This window comes from Melopsittacus undulatus, chromosome 3, assembly GCF_012275295.1.
Source record: "Melopsittacus undulatus isolate bMelUnd1 chromosome 3, bMelUnd1.mat.Z, whole genome shotgun sequence".
NCBI classification, from domain to species: Eukaryota; Metazoa; Chordata; class Aves; order Psittaciformes; family Psittaculidae; genus Melopsittacus; species Melopsittacus undulatus.
The window spans coordinates 13,488,047-13,509,074 of record NC_047529.1 but is presented as its reverse complement, the minus strand read 5'-3'; the positions used below and the strand labels follow the sequence as shown (position 1 = coordinate 13,509,074).

The following is a 21,028-nucleotide window of genomic DNA, read 5'->3' as shown; positions in this document are numbered from 1 at the left end:
GCCGCCCCGCCCGCCGCCGCCATGGCCGGTAAGCCCCGCAGCGGCTGCGAGGCGCTGAAGGTGGTGGCCCGATGCCGCCCGATGAGCAGGAAGGAGGAGGCGGCCGGATACGAGCGCGTCCTGGAGCTGGATGTGAAGCTGGGGCAGGTGAGCATCCGGAACCCCCGCGCCTCCCCCGGGGAGCTGCCCAAGACCTTCACCTTCGACGCTGTCTACGACGCCAGCTCCAAGCAGGCGGACCTCTACGACGAGACTGTCCGGCCGCTGATAGACGCCGTGCTGCAGGGCTTCAATGGCACCGTCTTCGCCTATGGTCAGACGGGCACCGGCAAGACCTACACCATGCAGGGGGCCTGGGCGGAGCCAGAGAAGCGGGGCATCATCCCCAGCTCCTTTGAGCACATCTTCACCCACATCTCCCGCTCACAGAACCAGCAGTACCTGGTGAGGGCCTCGTACCTGGAGATTTACCAGGAGGAGATCAGGGACCTCCTCGCCAAGGACCAGAGCAAGAAGCTGGAGCTGAAGGAGAACCCCGAGACGGGGGTGTACATCAAGGACCTCTCCTCCTTCGTCACCAAGAATGTGAAGGAGATTGAGCATGTGATGAACCTGGGGAGCCAGACGCGGTCAGTAGGTAGCACCAACATGAACGAGCACAGCTCCCGCTCCCACGCCATCTTCCTCATCACCATTGAGTGCAGTGAGACAGGGCCGGATGGTGAGGAGCATATCCGTGTGGGCAAGCTCAACCTGGTGGACCTGGCTGGCAGCGAGCGCCAGAGCAAAATGGGGGCCCACGGAGAGCGCCCCAAGGAAGCATCCAAGATCAACCTCTCCCTCTCTGCCCTGGGCAATGTCATCTCTGCCCTCGTGGATGGCAGGAGTACACACATCCCCTACAGGGACTCCAAACTGACCCGCCTGCTGCAGGACTCCCTTGGGGGCAACGCCAAGACAATCATGGTGGCCACCTTGGGCCCAGCATCTCACAGCTATGACGAGAGCCTCTCTACCCTCAGGTTTGCCAACAGGGCCAAGAACATCAAGAACAAGCCCCGGGTGAATGAGGACCCCAAAGACACCTTGCTGCGGGAGTTTCAGGAGGAGATTGTCCGGCTGAAAGCCCAGCTAGAGAAACGTGGCATGTTGGGGAAGAAGAGGAGAAGGAGCAGCCGGAAGAAGAAGGTGATGGATGGAGAAAGTGCTGCAGAGAACGAAGGGGAAGATGACAATGAGGATGGCCTGGAGAAGAACATGGAGAGCTACTTGAAGGAGCAGAAGGAGAGGCTGGAAGAGGAGAAAGCCTCTATCCAGGATGACCACAGCCTGGTGAGCGAGGAGAAGCAAAAGCTGCTTCAGGAGAAGCAGAAGATGATTGAGGATCTGCGGAAGGAGCAGGAGGCCACGGAGCTACTGGCCACCAAGTACAAGGTATGTGTTGCCACGTGCTACTGTGAGCAATGCTGGGGGAAGACCTGCTTTGCCTCTAGCCCCCTGTGGGGTGCCTGAGATGCTCCCAAGCAGAGTGTCCAAGCAAGGTGGGCTCTCAAGCAAGGTGCCTAAGGGCAGCCCCATGCTCCCCTGTAGTGTTGGGCTGGAGTTGCCCTCAGACATGGAGCTGCACAGGGACCTTGTGTGGGAGCTCTGGGGGCTGTGGGGCAGGATGGGCCATGGGGCAGTGGATCACTTTGCTGTGTTCAGCTCTTGTCTCTCTCAGCACAACAAAGCAGCTTGCAGCGGGGCGGGGGAGTGATGCTGCACATTTGTCCCTGGTGGCCCCAGGAACACACCCAGGGCTGGGGCTGGGACCATGGTACTGCCTGCTCCCTACCTGCCCCCCATGTCTATCCCCATGGCTCCCACCCCAGCTTGGGGAAGCTGGGTGATGGGGAGCTGAGGGCAAGAGGGGCCGCAGCAGCCCCAGCCCTGTGCTGGGGTCTGGGGCTACCCCACTGCCCTTCCAGCCCTGCTCCCCTCCCGGTGACCCTGGGGGTGTGAGCACAGGGCTGGAGTAGTCATGGTGATGGAGAAGGAGCCCCAGCACCCTGCCCCACCACGTCACTCTCCAACACAGCCCCTCCGTCACCACTGTGGCCCAGATGTGGTGGCTGGGCTGGGGACCAGCATGGAGCCCTCCAGGCAGGGACATGCCTGGGGTTCTGGTCTCTGCTGAGGAATTCAGGGGCTAAGCAGGAGGATGCTCTTGTGCCCTCCTCCCCTGCCAAAGCCTTCTTTGTTGCAGCCTCAGGGATGCGCAGCCAGGCCAAGGAATGTGCAGCCGTGCTCAGGGATGCATGATCATGCCCAGGGATGCATGGCCGTGCTTGGATGCCTGCACAGACACCTGCAGGCTCACAATGGGACGTGCATCGGGGACAGAGCCATGGGGGGAGGACACGGGTTGCCTGCTGGCATTCCAGGTGTCCCATGCTGGCTATCCTGGTGGAGCAGGATGCTCCGTGTGGAGGGGGTGTCCCTGCAGCCGGTCCCTGCACTGCCACCGCGGTGGAGTGCAGGTTGTCACTGGCAGCCATCCAGCGCGGTCTCCTCGTCCGGCACGGTGCAGCGGAGCTGGCTCGGGGCCACCGTATGTCCTGTAACTGCTGAGTAACAAGGCAGGGCCGGAGGTGGGATGATGCTGCATCCTTTTTGGTGGCCTTTGGAACTGCTGTACCGTGGGGGTACAGCACACTCACAGCAGTGAGGGCAAAAATCCCTCTGGAGCCAGTGATGGAGGGAAGAATCTGCTATGATGCTCACCCCAGTAGGAACTGCCCGGGGCCAGGCAGGAGACCCCAGCTTGACAAGAGCCTTGTGTCCCACTCAAACCCTTAATGGCTTCATAGTGACTGTGGCAATGGCAGATGTAGTAGCTGGGGGGACACAGGATGCCCCACACATGTGTGGGTGATGCAAGCTGGACCCTGTCTTACTGTCACACTCATGGGCTCTCTGGCACAACTAGGGCCCCTTGCCCGAGGGCTCTTCTTGGTGCTGAGACAGGAGTCAGTGGCCAGGAAAGTGCCAGGGAAGTCACTGGGTGCCGGAAATGAGCTCCTGTGAGAGGCTTAGTGTTCAGTCTGTCCCAGGCACTAAAGAAGATTGGGAGTCATCTTCATTAAAAGGAATAAATGCTTTGGCAGGGGGGAAACAGCAGTGCTAAGAAACCCCCTAATCCCATGTGAAGGTGGCAGCCCTCCCCATGGAGAGGTGTGACAGTGTGCTGCCCTGGCCAAGCATCATCCACACGTGTGCCTGGTCCCCTCTCTGCACCCCAGCAGGGTTTGGAGGACACTCACCATCACAGGATACAGTTAGAATCAAGACAGAGGAGGAGGAGGGGTAAGGGGCCCTTTAATGCCCAGCCACTGGCACCCAACCTAAGGTGGTAGGGCCAGGAGGAAGGAGGAATCCCCATCACTGGAATCAAAGGGGCTGGATGGGCACCCATGTGAGGATGTGCCCCATAGTCCTGCATGGCTGTGAGGGTGGTGGAAGGTGGGAGCTGGTGGTATGGACATGGGGGTTGTCCCGCAAGTGCTGGGGGGCTGCTCGCATGTCCCTAAAGCCCCACACTGTGCACCCCCACAGTCACCCCACATGGGGACTGAGGAAGGGAAAAAACAGGGGAAAAAATAGGGAGAATAAGAGTATTGTCCCAGATAGCTGTTGGTGTGCTTGAGGTTTGTCCAAGCCCCCACCTCTGTGCCCAGGGTGGTGGCTGGGAGATACAGCACCAACAGGGAGAACTCTGCCCAAGGGTGTGTGTGGTGGCACCAGTGAACACCGAGTGTGCCCCCGCAGTACTGGCATCTCCCATGGTGTGGTGTGGTGGCACTCCCCCTTCACAGGGCCTTGGCTGTGTCAGTGGGGGTGTCCCAGGGGTCTGCATGTGGGGAAGAAGCTGTCGTTGCTGCTGCTGTGCCTGGGACATTAATTTTTAAAGCCCTGTGTGGTGATTGGATCCATCCCTGCTCACGTCCCTGAGGTGCAGCAGTGGGGAGCATGCATGCGTGCACACAGGCTGTGTGTGTGTGGATGCCCATGCTGCATGTCAGCACACCCCCATAGCACACGTGTGCACACACATCACAGGAGGACACACATGGGAACCATGTGTGGTGTGAGGCTGCTGTGGCAGCCCAGCAGGACTCCCGGCCCCGTGGTTTCCAGACAGGGATGGCTGTGCACACGCATGTTGGACGTGTGTGTGTGTGTGTACAGGCACACATGAGGGTGCATGCATGAGTGTAGTAATGTGTGCATCCATGGAGTAAGGGGGAGAGCGCATGTGTGTGAGCACCAATGTCTGCATGCTTGGGCATGCTTGTAGCAGTGTGCATGCACGTGTGTACGTGTGCGTGTGTGCAGGGGTTTGACTGTGCACAGGCGTGTGTGTACATGGGTGTATGCACATACACTGATGGGTGTGTGCGCGTGTGAACCCTTTTCCCCTTGGGAAAGCTGGCATGGGGGTGACAGGGTAGGATGGGATGGGGGAGTCAGGGTGGATATAGATTTGGCTGAGCCGTGGGAAGTGCTGCTGTGAGTGGTTTCCCTGCTGCATTTTCCTTGGGAAATCCCAGGGGGCTTGAGGCAGAGCCCCCTGCCTGGCTTGGCATGGCTCAGCATGGCTTGGCATGGCTTGGCATGGCTCACACAGCTCAGCTGGAGGTGGGAAGCCAGGGCTGGGGCCCCACTGCCGGCAGCTGCTGCACATCCGTGGCGTCCTGCTGGCTCGCAGCTGTGCGGAAGGAAGTGGGACCCAAAACAGCCTGGGCTCAGAGCCAGCAGTCCCACGCCACATCCCCATGGAGGGGACACGTTGCTTACACCCCCGGCTAATGCACTCAGTGTTCAGCACTGGGCTCATGGTGTCCATGTGCAGCGCCCTCCCCATCAGTGGAAGCATATGTGAAAGCCCTCACCCCTGAAAGCAAGGATGAGAACACAGTGCCCAGGACAGGGACCAGGGATGGGGGTGACCACCCGGCAAGGGTGGCCTGGTGCAAACCCCTCAGGGATGTGGGGTGGTAGAGCCGTGTTCTGACCCCCCACCCTCCTCTTTCCCCCAGGCAATGGAGAGCAAGCTGCTCATCGGCGGCAGGACCATTGTGGACCACACTAATGAGCAGCAGAAGATGCTGGAGCTGAAGCGACAGGAGATAGCTGAGCAGGTAACAGCACTGGGGCCTGCAGGTGATGGGGGTGTCCTCGGGGGTCGGTTCCCCCTCCTGACTCTGAGTGTTTCCCCCTGTGCTGCAGAAACGCCGGGAGCGGGAGATGCAGCAGGAGATGCTGCTGCGGGACGAGGAGACCATGGAGCTGCGGGAGACTTACACCTCCCTGCAGCAGGAGGTGGAGATCAAAACCAAGAAGCTGAAGAAGGTGAGAGTGTGGTTGTTGGGGACGATCATCTCTCCAGCCACCAGCGCCCTGGGGCTCACTGCAGGCCCCAGGCTGTGGGGCTGATGGTCTGTTCCTCTCCCCAGCTCTATGCCAAGCTGCAGGCCGTGAAGGCAGAGATCCAGGACCAGCACGATGAATACATCCGTGTGCGGCAGGACCTGGAGGAGGCACAAAATGAGCAGACACGGGAGCTGAAGCTCAAGTAGGTGGTTGTGTGTCCCCTGCAGCCATGCAGGGCAGAATTGGGTGCTAAGGGCAGAGCTGGGTGCTCAGGGCAGAGCTGGGGTATGCAGAACAAAGCTTAGTTATGTAGAGCAGAGCTGGGGTGCATGGAACAAAGCTGGGGTGCACAGAGCAGAACTGGGTTATGCAGACCAAAGCTGGGGTGCACAGAGCAGAGCTGGGGTGCACAGCTGGAGAGAGCGATATGCCTGCTGACAGGGACATGTGAGCACTTCCTACCCCATCAGCAGTGGCAGAAGGTGTAAAACATATTTACACCTCTTGAGTTGGGTGAGTCACATGCAAGAGTATTAAAAACTTGCTGAGAAAGGTGAGAAACCACAAAATACAGAAGCAGAAATGCCAGTACAGCTGCAGTGCAGGCTGTGAGTTATGGGACCTGACAGTGGTAGCTGGAGGTGGGTGTCCCTGGGGGCACCTGGAGACTGCTAGAGCCCCAGCACAGTCCTCAGAGGAAGACCAGCTCAGGGGACCTTGGGGTGAGCCCCTGCCCTGTGGGAGCTTCTGGCACAACGGTGGCAAAGCCATATTCCCTCCAGGAACCTCCAGCAGGAGATGCAGCTGCTGGTCTACCACCCTCAGTGGGTGTGCTTTCACTTCAGCAATAACTGTATTCAGCATCTTCACAAACCCCCACCCAGCCATATATCTTAAGCATCAAGATAAGATATTTATCCTTTTACTAGAAACAAACTTACACCTTGAATTTTCCTGCCTTTCTCTTCAGACATGACTCATACTTTTTAAAAGCTGGGAACTCAATGGAGCAACTCAGCAGTGCAAAACAGCTTTCTGTAGTTGCTTGATTTGCCCCACATAATATGGAAAACACGATTCCCCTGGGGTTCATTTTGAATCACTGAGCTCTCCTTTATCATCTGGTCAGGCAGCAAGGAGCAGACGGGGGTTCCTGCTGGAGGAAGTCTTGCAGAGCTGCCTATGTCTTCTCTCCTCTCTGATGACTGTCTTCCTCTACCCCCACTCTCCTGCCTGTCTTGCCTCTGTCCTGTTGCCTCACCCTCTCTATTTCTATCCTGTTTCCATCTTCTGTATGTTTTCTCATTTCCCTGTGCTGTCTCCCTGACATCCCTTTCCTCTCTGACCTGCTTTTGGTCACTTGTCACATTGACTCCTTCCCCTCCTACTCCTTCCTCGTCTTTGCTCCCACTCTGTCTATTGGCCGGTCACTCAGGTACTTGATCATCGAGAACTTCATCCCACCAGAAGAGAAGAACAAGATCATGAACCGCTTGTACTTTGATGGTGATGAAGACCAGTGGAAGTTCCAGCCACTCGTGCCCACTGGAGGGTATGTTCCTGTTCCTGTCCCCGACCCACGCGCTGCCTCCTGCAGGCACAAAGCCTCTCACCATTTGGATGGGTTTTAGTAGGTATTTATGTTCTTTACTACATGTTCTTAATTTATGTTTTAGAAACAGCAACCAAATGAAGAAGCGGCCTACCTCTGCAGTGGGGTATAAGAGACCCATCAGCCAATTCGCCCGTGTGGCCATGGCCATGGGATCTCATCCTCGGTACCGGGTAAGTGAGGGAGCACTGCTGCGTGCCAGGGGAACAAGAAGTCATTGGATAAATGTAATGAATGGATGGATGAATGGATGGATGGACAGACAGACAGATGAACAGTGGGAGAGAAGGCAAAGTAAACAAGCCCATCATGACTGGGGGTACATCAGTTCAAGCTCCCGGCTCTATTCACCCACTTGGCAGGATTGGTGGCCATGCTTTCAGCTGGTCCATGGCTTGGTGGCTCTGACAGCTCCTGCTGTTTGAAAGGACAGGGCCATTCAGCCTTACCTGCTGGTCTCAGCCCCAGGGAAGACCAGGAAGAGCAGAGCCATGAGCCTGAAACCCCAGCATGGACCTTGCCCTGTGGCTGTGGCAGCCAGAGGAGGCTCCCACTCCCTGGCATGCTGGTCATCTCTCAGTGGCACGGACTTGACAGAGCTGGTGCTGTATTGAGCTATGCGGTGACTCCTTGTGTTGGTTTTCCCTTTGCCCTGTCCTACTGCAGGCTGAGAACATCATGTTCTTGGAGCTGGACCTCTCCCCTCCAGCTATCTTTGAGTTTGAGAGGAGCAGGGACCCAGCAGAGCAGGACCCCCGGGCTCTGCACCTGGAGAGACTGATGCACCTGGACAGCCTCCTGGAGCGGCCGGTGGCCTCCCGGGTGAGGAAGTCCCGCTCCTGGTGAGTGCTGATGGGGACCAGGGGGGACTCATTTGTGCTGCCATGCTGCTGGGGTGCTCCATGTGGGCAGCATTTGGGCTTAGGGCAGGCAGAGGAGTTGTGGCAGAGCTGCAACCCTGTTTCTTTTGGGGTTGAACCTGGACATGAGCTGCTGGGGTGTGATAAGGTTTTAAAATATGGCTGACATTGCTTTGGTAACAGTTGTTGGATGTGTATTAAAACAGGTGATATTATTATATCCATCTCAGTACAGGAAAGTCATGCATCTGTTGAGGCTGGTCCAGAGAAGGCCATAGAGATGCCACAAGGACTGGAGAACCTCTGCTATGGAGACAGGCTGAGAGAGCTGGGCTTGTTCTACCTGGAGAAGAGAAGGCTTCAGGGAGACCTTAGAGCAGCTTCTAGCACCTAATGGGGCTGACAAGAAAGCTGGAGAGGGGCTTTTGACAAGGGCCTGTAGGGACATCTGACAAGGGGGAATGGTGTTAACCTGATAGAGGGGAGACTGAGATGAGAAGAAATTCTTCCCTGTGAAGGTGGTGAGGCCCTGGCACAGGGTGCCCAGAGAGGCTGTGTCTGCCCCATCCCTGGCAGTGTTCAAGACCAGATTAGATGAGGCTTGGAGCAACCTGGTCTAGTAGGTCCCTTCCTGTGGCAGGGGTTGGAACTGGTCCCTTCCCACCCACACCGTTCCTGTGATTCTGATATAAATGTATCTCAGATGGTGAGACACAAGGTATTGTCCTGCCCAGCATGTTAGGGACATCCTTTAGTTCTTCCTGTATAAAAAATGACTGAGAAAGTGGATCTGGGGCAAAGCAGGAGGCAGGGGAAGGGGAAGAAGAAGGAAACCAGGTTTTCTCTGTCCATCCAGGTGCCAGACGCCGCGGTCACTGCCATCCTCAACCACTCATGTCTCCCTCACCTCCAGCTCCCCGTGCGCCGCCACAACGCCAGCTCAGGAGTGACATCCTGGACCCCTTGTCCCCTTGCACTGCCTCGCAGTGAGGACTGTGCCGCGCTGGCAGCTGAGGAGGGGGCCCCAGCCGGCAGCATCTCCACCAGTCCCAGTTCGTCTTTTGTCTTCAGCTACTGTGTGTGCGCGTGTGTTAGTGCGAGATGCTCACGAACAGCCCTCCGGAGCGAGGGGAGCTGCCCCCTTCTGCCTTCTGCCCCCTCCCCAATCTGGATCTGTCACTTTATTTATTTAATGTATTTATTTATGGAGTGGTTGATGCACAGAGTCAGGAGGTGCGGTGGCACAGGAGGACATCCAAGGCTGGCAGTGGGCATCATGCAGATGCTCCTCAGGTACGCTCGGCTCCCAGCCCTCCTCACTGGAGGACAGGGCTGGGGACACCACCAGGGTGGTCACTGCTGGTGTCCTGCTCACCCCTGTGTTCTGTGGAGCAGGCAGGAGGGGGCAGAGGTCCCTCTCTGGTGGCTGTGGCAGGTAAGGCAGCCCGGGACTCTGGTGCTGTGTTTTCTTTGCTGGATCCCAGGGAATTTGGTGTTTCTACAATGATCTGGAGACTTCCAGAGCGACTCTCCAGCCTGCATCAACACCGGTGGCAGCAGTGACATTTCATGGACTTCTGGGCATAGCTGTCACTCCAGAAATGCCAGCTCCATCCACAGGGAGGGCTTGCAGATTAGCAAAACCAAGTCAGTCCTGCTGGTGCCAGGACTTTGCTCACCTGTACCACGCTCTGGAGGTGGCTGGCCTTGTCGAATTCAGTTGCCGGACACCTGGCTTGCTCCCATCTCTGACAAAGTGGGTGTTTAACTCCTAGCAGCAAGAACAGCAGATGGAAATCTGTCCATTTCTACCCAGACCTCCTCAAGATACACATCATACGGTGAGCGATGCTGCCTACATGAAGCCAGTGGTGAGAGCATCCACCATTGTGGCAGCTAGAGGCAGTGAAGAAATGCAGGACAAGGCAGTGATGCCCAGAGGAGTGATGCCAACATCACTCTCGTCGGGCTGGGTAATACCACATGAAGGTCACCTCATTGTTGGGAGAAATTTTGTGGTGTTGCATGGTTGTGGAGTGATGGATGTGAAATGGGTAATGGATAAGAGGGCAAGACATAATGCTGCTCTGGCAGTTTGAAACCCATCCCTGGCAGTAGCACATGTGGGTGCCAGGACATCGTTCAGTGTCCCTGGGTCATTCAGCAGTTCAATTGAGGGAAGGCAGGTCCTTGTTGAAGACCATTCCTGGCAGTGCCAGGGCCAGCACCAGTGGTTTTCCTGGGATGGCTTCCAGATGCATGGAGGTGGGGGAGATCCGTTTGTCTGACAAGAGGAGAATGAATGAGGGAGTGAGCTCCTGGTTCACATGGGAGGATGTGAGTGTTCACAGGGATGCGTGCTGAGACCAGGCTCTGGGATGGGGCTTTGAGCAACCTGGTCTAGTGGAAGGTGTCTCTGCCCATGACAGGGCACTGGAACTGGATGAGCTTTAAGGTCCCTTCCAACCCAAACCATTCTATAATACTATGAAGACAGAGCTGAGAAGGTGGCAGGTAGGAACCATCTTGTGGCAATGGACAGGGTTTTGTCCACTGGAGGACTAGTCACTGCTCACTTTGATGACTCCTGCACACAGGACCTGGGGTGAGGATGGGAGAGGGAACAAGGTACAAGCACAGAGCAGGGCAGGTCCTACCCAACACAAGTGTCCTATCAGTGTGCTCCATGTGTCCAGGCTGGGGCATCCACATACCTTCCCATGCATGTCCTGACACATCCCCTGAGCTGCCATGGGCTATCTTCTTCCTGTTCCCTGTAACATTGTCCTGCTTTGTGTTTGTGATCATTACCCTTTGCCATCATCTTCCCTTCCTCATCTGTTCCCCGTAACACCTTCTGCCTCTCTGAATCCTTGTCCCACCCCAGCAGCTGGCTTGTGGGCTATTTTGGACGCTGTAGATCGCTCCCAGGACTGAGCTTGCTCCCCTTGAGTAGCAGCCAGGTCTGGCTGTACTCAGCCTGGGGAAGAAGGTGCAGGAGGAATGGCATTTAGGAGTGAGAGATAGGTTGGTTCCTGTCTCAGCGTGGGTGAGGTCCTTATGCCTATGGGTATAACCAGCAGCTATGGCTTCTCTGCGTGCATTCCCCACAACAAGCTGGCCTGGCCTCATGAAACACAGTGGATGAGAGACCCCTGGTTCCTTATTTGTTTGCCAGGTTAGTGTCTGAGAGTCAGGGTCAGGAAGCACAGACCTTAGAAAGGGGAGAAGCCACCTGCAGCATGGTCTTCAGGAATGTATTTTCCTCCCTTTCTTGTTTTGTAACTACCCCAAGTTCACCTTCAGTTGGATCAGAAGCTCAAAGAGCCCCAAGGTGATGTGCTGGCAACAGTCTCTTTTACCTCCGTTCTCTACCCAGGGCATGGTAAACAAAGCCCAAGAGCTGATGGTGTCCCCTTATTGCGCCAGGCTATGGAGCATCACATCAAAGGATGAATGCGCTTCATATAGGTCTCCCGTGGCATGTGTTGGTCCTCACCTGTGTCATGGCAATGGACAGGTCTGGGTCCAGTAGCACTGTGTCACAGTGGGACTGTGTGGAAGCCCTTCTGGCTGAGCACAGGACACGTGTAGGAGCGCCTGGTGCAGGGGATGGTATGAGCCGTTTTCAACATCCAAGTGTGGCTCTAACATACGTACCAAGAGCACGATCTCCCATGCGTTGGCTCCATCTCTCTCCACCGCTGCTAATGACCTCCCACCCTCCTTAGCACAAACCCTGAGGAAGGTTGTGAGCAGACGCTGGTGATTTGAGCCGAGACCAGGCGAGATCCCGGCGGTGTTTTCCCTCTGCCTCGGGTGGCTCCGCAGCCTCTCCGTGTCGCTGCAGCAACCTCAGATGTATATTTGTAATGATCTTTGGTCTTTGTATGTTGGTGCGTGTGTATTTACATATGAGTGTGTGTAGGTGTGTGTGGGTGCGTGCGTGTAGCCAAGGGATCTATTTACTGTCAACGTGAGTGTACAGGGGGCAGATCCCAGAGGGGGGCTGGGGCTGGGCTGGGGCTCTTTTATTTTTGCTGTTTAATTGTTCAGTTATTTTGGGTTTCAGGTTTGGATGGGATTTTTTCCTTCAAGGGGGGTGGGTTTGGGTCTGTCTCAGATTGATTGACAAGGTGAGGGCCTTGATTAGGACCAAATTTTTGTGCCTGTTGCTCTGGTGATCTATTTAGAAATCAAAAGTTTACTGTATGGTGGCCCATCCTTGTCACTCTATACATAGGAATATACAGGACATATTATAAATATATATATATTATACATACTGTATGGAGCGAGGTCATTAATCTCACCCCCCCTCTCTGGCTTTGGATGGACACCTCTTCAATATGCTGTAACGTAGCTTTGATCCAGTGCTGGGAACGACTGGAAAGTGCCAGCACCCTTCAAAAACTGGCAATGACACCAATAAAGGAATGAGCATCATTGCAAAGAGCGTCTGCAGCCTCCTTCATCCACAGCTTCAGCCGTTGGGAACATGCCAGCACCACAGTGCTGCAGCTGATGCATTAATTGAAGTGCAGCTCCATGTTGTGTAGTCTCCTCAAGGGGACATCGTGGGCTGTGTGTGTTGAGAGACAAGGATTTGGGATTAGGGCTTCTGCTACAGCACAAATGGGGGCACCAGTGCCCACCTGCCTGTATTTCTCCATATATTTGGAGAAATATATGAGGCTGTCCATGTCCATGTCAAGTGCAAGGTCCTACACCTGGGTCGGAGCAATCCCAGGCACAGCTACAGGTTGGGCAGAGAACAGATTCAGAGCAGCCCTGCAGAGAAGGACTTGGGGGTGTTGGCTGATGAGAAAATGAACATGAGCCAGCTTCAGTGTGCACTCGCAGCCCAGAAAGCCAATCGTATCCTGGGCTGCATCAAAAGAAGCGTGACCAGCAGGTCGAAGGAGGTGATCCTGCCCCTCTACTCTGCTCTCGTGAGACCTCACTTGGAGTATTATGTGCAGTTCTGGTGTCCTCAACATAAAGAGGACATGGAACTGTTGGAACAAGTCCAGAGGAGGCCACAAGGATGATCAGGGGACTGGAGCACCTCCCATATGAAGACAGGCTGAGAAAGTTGGGGCTGTTCAGCCTGGAGAAGGGAAGGCTGCGTGGAGACCTCATAGCAGCCTTCCAGTATCTGAAGGGGGCCTACAGGGATGCTGGTGAGGGACTCTTCATTAGGGACTGTAGTGATAGGACAAAGGGTAACGGGTTAAACAGGGGAAGTTTGGATATAAAGAGGAAGTTCTTTAGTGTGAGGGTGGTGAGGCACTGGAATGGGTTGCCCAGGGTAACTGTGAATGCTCCATCTCTGGCAGTGTTCAAGGCCAGGTTGGATGAAGCCTTGGGTGATATGGTTTAGTGTGAGGTGTCCCTGCCTATGGCAGGGGGTTGGAACTGGGTGATCTTAAGGTCCTTTCCAACACTAACAATTCTATGGTTCTATGCCAGGAGCATTGGAACTAGAAGATCTTTAAGATCCCTTCCAAGTCAAACCTAACTCTATGATTTCTCCCTTTTTGTGTGAGATAAAGTGTACTGAAACTATAATTTGCAGAAGACTTTGATAAGGTCTAAGGACCAAAAGCTGGTTTTGCTGGGTATGAGTGCCTGCTGTATCTCTAAAAGGAAATCTATTAGCCCCAAGAGCACAGAGAGGCCTATGTAAAATTGGTGAGTTGATTTTGAGGCAATTTGATTTAACATGCTCACTTATTTAATAGAACTATGGAATTATTTGGGTGGGAAGGGATCTTAAAGATCACCTAGTTCCATCATCCTATGATTCTGTGATGATTCTATGGTAAGGAAGGGAGAAAGCTGGGTTTTGTCATATTCAGTTTATCTCTCCACTGCCACCCAGGGCAGCCTGCTTGCAGATCAGAAGAGCAAGGTCCACAGGTAACGCAGAGACAATGAAAACAAATCAGAAGCATTACCATGCTGTCAGGAGCTCTACTTATTCTGAAGGAGCTCAGAAATCGTGCCTGAAAGGTGCAGAGAAGGGCAAAGGATTTTTCCACACTGACTGTAACTGCCAAAACCATTCTGAAATGTCAGCTTTGACAAGACACGTGGCATGGCCCAGGGGACAAGAAGGTGACCTGAGGCAGGTAAAAATGCTCCAGTCACCAACCCCACTCTTTCCTTGCAAGTGCTGCAGTGTCTGGTGATGTTACCATCTTGTGGGTGTTTGATTTTCCAGAGCATCAGCCAGGAGAGCAGCTGCTGGTTTGACTTAAGAACATGAACATTTTCCCCATCTTTGCCTCTATCCTGTCCCGCATACAGGCAATGGCAAGAGGGCACGAGGTTTGTGCAGCACTTGGATGCCCTCAGCTGCTGCATACCATGAATATCAATGATCCAAGTTCACATTTGCAATGCAGAAAATACCCAGGCATGCCTGAGCTTTCCAGCGTAGCTGGGGTTTGTTTTGTGATTTGTTTACTTGGTCTTAGGGGTTGTTTTGTCTTTCTATGAATTATCTGCTGCAATTTCTCTGATGCCAACATTCAGTGGGTTTAGCAGCGAGGAGAATCTTTTCTCAGATCCAAGATCTAGAACAACTTCTTTGCTTCCCTAGAACAACTGTCCCTTGTAGTCCTGGGGGATTACACAGCACCATGCAGTTTTTACAAGCATATTGAACCACATTATAGATGTATGATTTGAAGAGCTGTGTCCCATATACTGACAGTTCAAAAAAGATCTTTTATACTGAAATCTAGAAAATTGAGGGTTAATTCACTAAAGCAGTTTTGGTTCCTTCCTCACTGCAGTTCATAGGATTTCTGCTGTCATAAATTTAAAATATAAGCCTAAGATTTGGTATGTCTCTATATGCCAATATTTACTTTTTTCAATGATGAAAACAAGTGAAAATTTGAGAGATGACAAACATCTTCACCCCACCTCTGAAGGAAAGCGCCTGTGGAGGCTTGTTGCCCCTCTGTGACTGCCATGTCCAAGTCCAATGTATAAAAAGAACATGTGAGGGGACCAAGGGCCACAAGCATGGTACAAACTGAAAGATCAAGAGAGATACAGCTGAACTACCAAAGATGTAGCATATACCATAGACATTTGAGTGGCCTGGTTGCTGTGGTGAAGATCAGACGCTCACAGATGTAGAGTAGCTACTTAGAACTTAAATAAAGCCTGACATAGCCCAGCGTGTTCAGATTCTCTTTGAAATGGAACCCCCTATTGAAGACATGGGTTAAAAGAGCTGCAGAAGAACCAGCAAGAAGCTTGTGTGGTTCTTAACAGAGGGTGAGTGGGATGGGATGAAGGCAAATGGCTACCAAGGCAAGGTCCACAGCAGGCAACAACTACAGGTAATTACTCCATGAAGAGTATCCAGCTGTGCTTTCAAACTGTTAGAAGATGGTTTGAGCAGGCCCAGACTTGCTGGGCAGGGGTCAAGGTAGAGCCATTGCTGCTTGCTGCGGTGTATGGGTCTGGAGTGGGGCACTTTGCAAGAGACGCGCTGGGTTACTCCACACTGTCTTCTTACAGTGATTGCTGTAATTGGACAGCTGCAGAGCAGCTTCTGGTAACACTGGTCTCCAGGCCAGATTCACTCTTAGAACAATGACATTCATGCTGTCAGTGATGCAAATTTAGGACTCTGTCCAAAGTAATTGGGTGCCAGGGTCATCAAAATGACATTTGTGCTGGGAAGGTCTTGGGGGGTGACATTCCCACACCTCTGCCTCCTATGCCAAGGATAGAAGGATGTGTCCAGAGAAATTTATACAGCTCTTGGTCCCTCTTCTTCCTTCTCTCCTCTTGTCTGTGAAGAATGAGGCACCCAGACAGTGACTTGTCTCCAAACGATCCAAACCCCTTGGAGGTGTGGTTAAGATACACAAGGGGAGCTAATAGCAACGTTTACCAAATGGTTTATTTCTCAGTCTTGTTCAAGAAAACCAGTAACATTTGCAGTTACAGAGCCTGGCTTCTCCTTCAGTCCCACCCTGTCACTCTGGATGGGGGTTGTAAAGGTTCTGCTGTTCTCCCACGCCAGGGGAAACAAGGACCATCAGGACTCGTGGCTCTCTGGAGAGCTCATCTCTCCTGACCTTGCTCCTGAAACATGGTGAGCAAGCTATTCTGAATCCCGATTTTCCTATTGCTAAAGCAGTGTTAAAGCTTATTATCATCTTTGTAAAGTACTTTGAGATGTACTTGTTATAAAAAGTTGCAAAAGAGATAAATGGTTTTCACTCCTGAGTAGCATTTAAAGTATTTCAGCACAGGAGTACCTACAGCCACTACAAATACTTTGCATGGACTTCCCAAGACAAAAGCTGTGCCTACTTTCCAGAAAGGGATTTGGGGCTTGATTGTTTTGTCACGTTTGGGGTTTTGGTTGGTTGGGGTTTCTTGCTGTTCCTTGATGCTCCGATGACACCCTGTGGACTTTTCCTGTACTACTGTGCAAAGACCCAACAATTTCATTTTCTCCCAGTGGCTGTTCTACTCTGTTTCCCTACATTTTTCTCTGACGACTTCTGTTCTGCAGCCTATTAACTCAGTCCTGAATGGCTGTTAGCAGGGGAGCCATGGCACTGATGTTATTTGGCATACACTGTTCCTGTGCATTGCTGCCTTGCTAACATTCGTTGGCTTGCAACTACATGGTGTGGTGACCTAGTTCCCTCCATGACCAGCCGAGCTCCACAGCACATCCTGAAATGCAGCAGCAGGTTTGAAGTGTTCCAAGTGACTTGCCCACTGAGACTAGAGTGATTTGAGACCTCCTCCACAATGAATATACCCAGATTTAGACTCTGTCTGGAAGAATACACTTGTTCTTTGTCCCCTTGATCCCAAGTTCTGTGCCAGAAAAAGGATATATTGCTTATTTGTGGCTGTTCTGTCTTAAAACATGTTGCCAATATGCTTATTCACATTGTGGGTATCATCACAATCAAAAGCTGATCCTTCAGCAATGCTGGTGCAGGCACATAGCAGCCATTTGCTTTCCATGCCATTCTTGTATGTACTCTGGAAGTGCTTTCCCTCAGTATCAGAACAGATATTAAAGGAAGGAAAAAAGTAGGAATTAAACTTTCTTTCTCCTGTGAGCTCTCTGAGTGCTTGTCTCCATCTGAATTCACACTATGAATGTGAGCAGAACCACTCAAAAACCACCACTCAGCTGGAAGAGAGAATCATAGTCTTCAGATAACCATTCTTCCAAGCCTGGAGACATCAAGAATAGTATTAGGCCAAATTAACATATGAACAGACTTTGAGGTGGCCATGCTACAGAGTAGAGACACCTGCATAACATATGTGGAAGCAACAGACTTAGATGTGGGCAGTTTAGGGGAACAGTCAATATTTTGACAAGGTAAGATTCAGACTAAAGCTTGGATGAAAACTTAGGTTGAATTTCATCAGAATATTGTCCCAAAAGACAGGAAGAGAAGATTCAGTCTTACAGATTTTGATAATCCTTGTCAGCTCATCAGCAGTGATTCCAACTTTCAATAAAGACAGAAAGTCTTTATTGTCAAAATATTGAAAGTCAAAATATTGTAAGATGAAGACTGTGGATAGCCAAAGGCTTGCATGACAGCTTCACTGAGGAAATGATACTAGGCTCAAACACCTCCACAGAATTTTGTGTGTAATACAGGCAACCCTGCGAAGGAATATCAAACTTGTAAGGATGGGAAAGAGTACTACAGTCCTAGCAGTAATTTAAAACATTAGATGGAATAAACTGAATGGAGGCCTTTGGCATGGATGTTCATCATGACAAATGACCTCACACCAGTCATTCCAGCCCTTTTGGTCAGATGTTCACTGGAATGTTGCCTGCTCAAAAAAGCATGCAGCACCCTGCTGTGAGCCATTGGAAGATGCAGAGTCATGAGATGAGCAGCCAGTCAGCAGAGTTCCCAGTGCAGCAAAGATTTCAGACCACTGAAGACCAAAATGATTAGTCACATTGCTCCATGCTTTATCCCTCAGATAGGGGTAGTTTGAAAGAGAAAAGCAGTACATCAACTTCCCCCACAAAAGAGAAACAACACCCCTGCGAGGCCTGCGGAGCCTGGCTCTGGAGGCTGCCCTTCCTTTTTCTGCACATGGTGAAGGGGGACAGGAAAACTCCAGCTGCAGAAGACAGGTCCTGTAATCCAGCTGCACGAAATGACCCATCCTCTAACACGTTCCAGACTCCAGACTGCAGAAAGTTGCACCTGGTGCTTAGTGCATCACTTCCCAAGGAAAGGGAAATGAAGTTTACATCCTTTTTGTGGAAATAGAACAAAGTGATCTTATTGTTTCTTATCGCAGATGACAATCTTTTGTGCGTGAGTGAAACGCCAGACTTGCTCTCAATGCTCCCCATTTTCAAGGATGCTGGTGCATCTTGTGACAGGTGAGATCACTACCTCTGAGCTTCTATACCATCAGAAATGACCTCACACCCAAGTGTTAAAGCACATTCCATGGTCATTTCAGATCATGGAAGCACACTGAAAGTCATTCCATTGCATAGTTTGTTCTGCACTTGCACTCAGCAAAGACAGTTGCGATTGTCTGAAGGAGAATGTGGTTATTAAATGATATTTAGGCTATTATACTAAACAGAGTGAAACTTATAGAAGCATAGACTCATAGAATAGCCTGGGTTGTAAGGGACCTTAAAACTCACGTAGTGCTTGCGATTGCTCTGACTCAAATGCAGGTCTTTAAACTTAGTCATGTTGAAATTCATGAGATTCAGACACACAGCTTGGTGTCATCAGCAAACTTGCTGAAGTGCACTCAATCCCACTGTCCATGTCACCAAAAAAGATGTTGAACAGAGCCTGTCCCAACACTAACCCCTGAGTAACACCATTCATCACTGATCTCCACTTGGACATCAAGCCGTTGACCACAACTTGTGGAGATCAGGTCAAGTCTCTCATGAAGAATCACATGGTTATAGGCAGTTCAATGATTCAGGACTCCCAAGCCACCTTTTTCACCTATAGCTTGTCAGAGCCCTACACTCTCTTGATAGGATCTTACAGACATTCCACACACGGAAGATTTAATGGTTAATACCAAATTCTCTTATTTGAAGATATTTGATGTTACATGTAATTTTGATTAAGCAGAGTGGTACAGCAATGATCTGAAATCACAATGCAAGCTCAAATGACAGCTAGCAGAAAACAGCAATTACAGTATACCAATGAGTCACAACATGAAGGTGATTCCCACTACCAGTCTCCATTAAATACTCACAGTCATGGCTGTTACCATCCCTAATCCCTGCAAAGGGGCCCATGCTCTCTTCAGAGCTCTTGTTGCTTGTCATCCAGATTTTATACTCTCTGTGGGACTGAGCCATGAATACATCCTGCTGCTGTTGGTCTTGCTAACTCAGGGAAGCATTCAAACCCTTTTGATCAACATGTACACAACCACTTGATCCACTCATCTGATACAGCCAATTGAACAGAAACAAAGGCTGCCCTCCAGTGCCCTTTGTGTTGAGATCAGTTCAGGTTTATTTGCAATAGGCTGCCTCTCCTTCCTTCCTTCATGAGCCCTTCTTTGATCATAGGGGTTTGTTGATTGGTCTCATCACTAGGTGCAAGTCTGACTGAGTCATGATTTCAAACAAACATGGAACAACTGCAGTAGCAAAGTCCTGCCCAAGGATGAATCCAGGATAGCAGCTAGAAAGATTTATTTCAGAGAAGAAAATTATATTTCTATACATTAACCCAGAATGCCACAGCATTTGTGAAAAACCTGGACAGTGAGAACAGACAAAATCACAGGATGTTGTGTCAGCCACAGACTGAAAGGAAGATAAACCCCTAAAGAGGGAGCAGATATCTTGCAGGTCAATAGGCTGTCATGCGAAAAAACAGTCTCAACTAAGGGAATTTCAGTTTGTTTAACTTTTTGCCAACTAACAAACTTTTTATTACTGGTTTAGAAGACAAGCAGTTCAACAAACATGTAGGGAGATTCTTTATCTCCCCCTGTGGCAGGTTTCTCTCCCTGCTCTTCCAAACTCCCCACCTTTTCACCACACACTGCACTCACTCTCTTTGGTGAGGCAATGGACAATGCAGGACTTTGGGGTCACTGCTTAATAGTTTTTGTCTACCACTCCTTGCTTCTTACTCTTTTCTTCTTCTGCTCTTTGCTTCTTGTACCTTCCCTGCTCTGGTGTGGGAGCTGCAGTGCCTTTGGGGGTGTCCCTGTTCCAGTGCAGCTTACCCACATGCCACAGACCTGACAGAGGTACCTCCTTGGGCACAAAGTACCATCTTCCAAGAGGGTGTGCTCGCTGTATCCCAGCGGGATATCCCAGCTGTGTCCCAACCTTCCATGTGTTTTCTTTGCTTCTTCCTTTTGCATTTCTTCTCATATGCCTCCTCCTGTGCCCCAGGTTGTGTCACCATTCTGCCCTTGAATTTCTGAACAGAGAAGGTCAGCCTCCCTGTGGCCAGAATCAATCTCCAAGTGCTGTTCACTGCTGTAGCTGGAAATGGACTTTTTTCACCTTAAATAAAGGGACAATAATTCTGTAACTTCTTGGGATAAAACTATTTTCACCTGAAATAGGCATTATAGGAAGAGTTCTTGGAAAGAGGTCAGAGACGGGTTTGGAGTGGGAGTCCTGTAGGATTTGATGATATACCCTCGGGCTGGGGAGTCGTGGTACCCAGCTGCTCAAGGCAGCAGATTGCCAGGACAGTTCATCTCCTGAAACTTTTTCTGAATAACTGGGCATAGTTGATGGGGGGTAGGAGGGCTGGATCCTCATTAGCACCCTTGGTGGAACTTCAGATTGTTGTTTCAGAGGAGTGAAGTACCAAAGGGATGGGCCTATTTGTAGTTACACCACTCAACAATGGCACAATGTCTTTAGAAGCTCCTGGTGCATTCAAGAGGCAGGGAAAGGTACAGGGACTTTTGTGAACAATGGAGATATGCTAAGATGCATGCAAGGTAAAAGGAGGAGCCCAGAAGTTCCTAAAATAGCTTCCAAGTTCAAAGCTGAATTAACAAACCCTTCCTTACCAGCATTAAACAAAGTCTTTCCTTCAAAGGGAAACATTTCCTTTTTTTTGCCTGTATCTCTAGGAAA

At 51.3% G+C, this 21,028-nt stretch overlaps 1 protein-coding gene across 1 annotated transcript; it reads left to right on the top strand.

The window, feature by feature from the left end:
• Window positions 1-12,337, top strand: KIF3C (kinesin family member 3C). The gene is made up of 8 exons (XM_034060943.1): window positions 1-1,434; window positions 5,079-5,180; window positions 5,269-5,391; window positions 5,496-5,614; window positions 6,848-6,964; window positions 7,089-7,197; window positions 7,691-7,866; window positions 8,741-12,337. Exons 1-8 carry the CDS (start codon window positions 22-24, stop codon window positions 8,832-8,834), a joined length of 2,253 nt encoding a protein of 750 aa, XP_033916834.1. The 5' UTR covers window positions 1-21; the 3' UTR covers window positions 8,835-12,337.
• The last annotated feature ends 8,691 nt before the right edge of the window (window positions 12,338-21,028 follow it).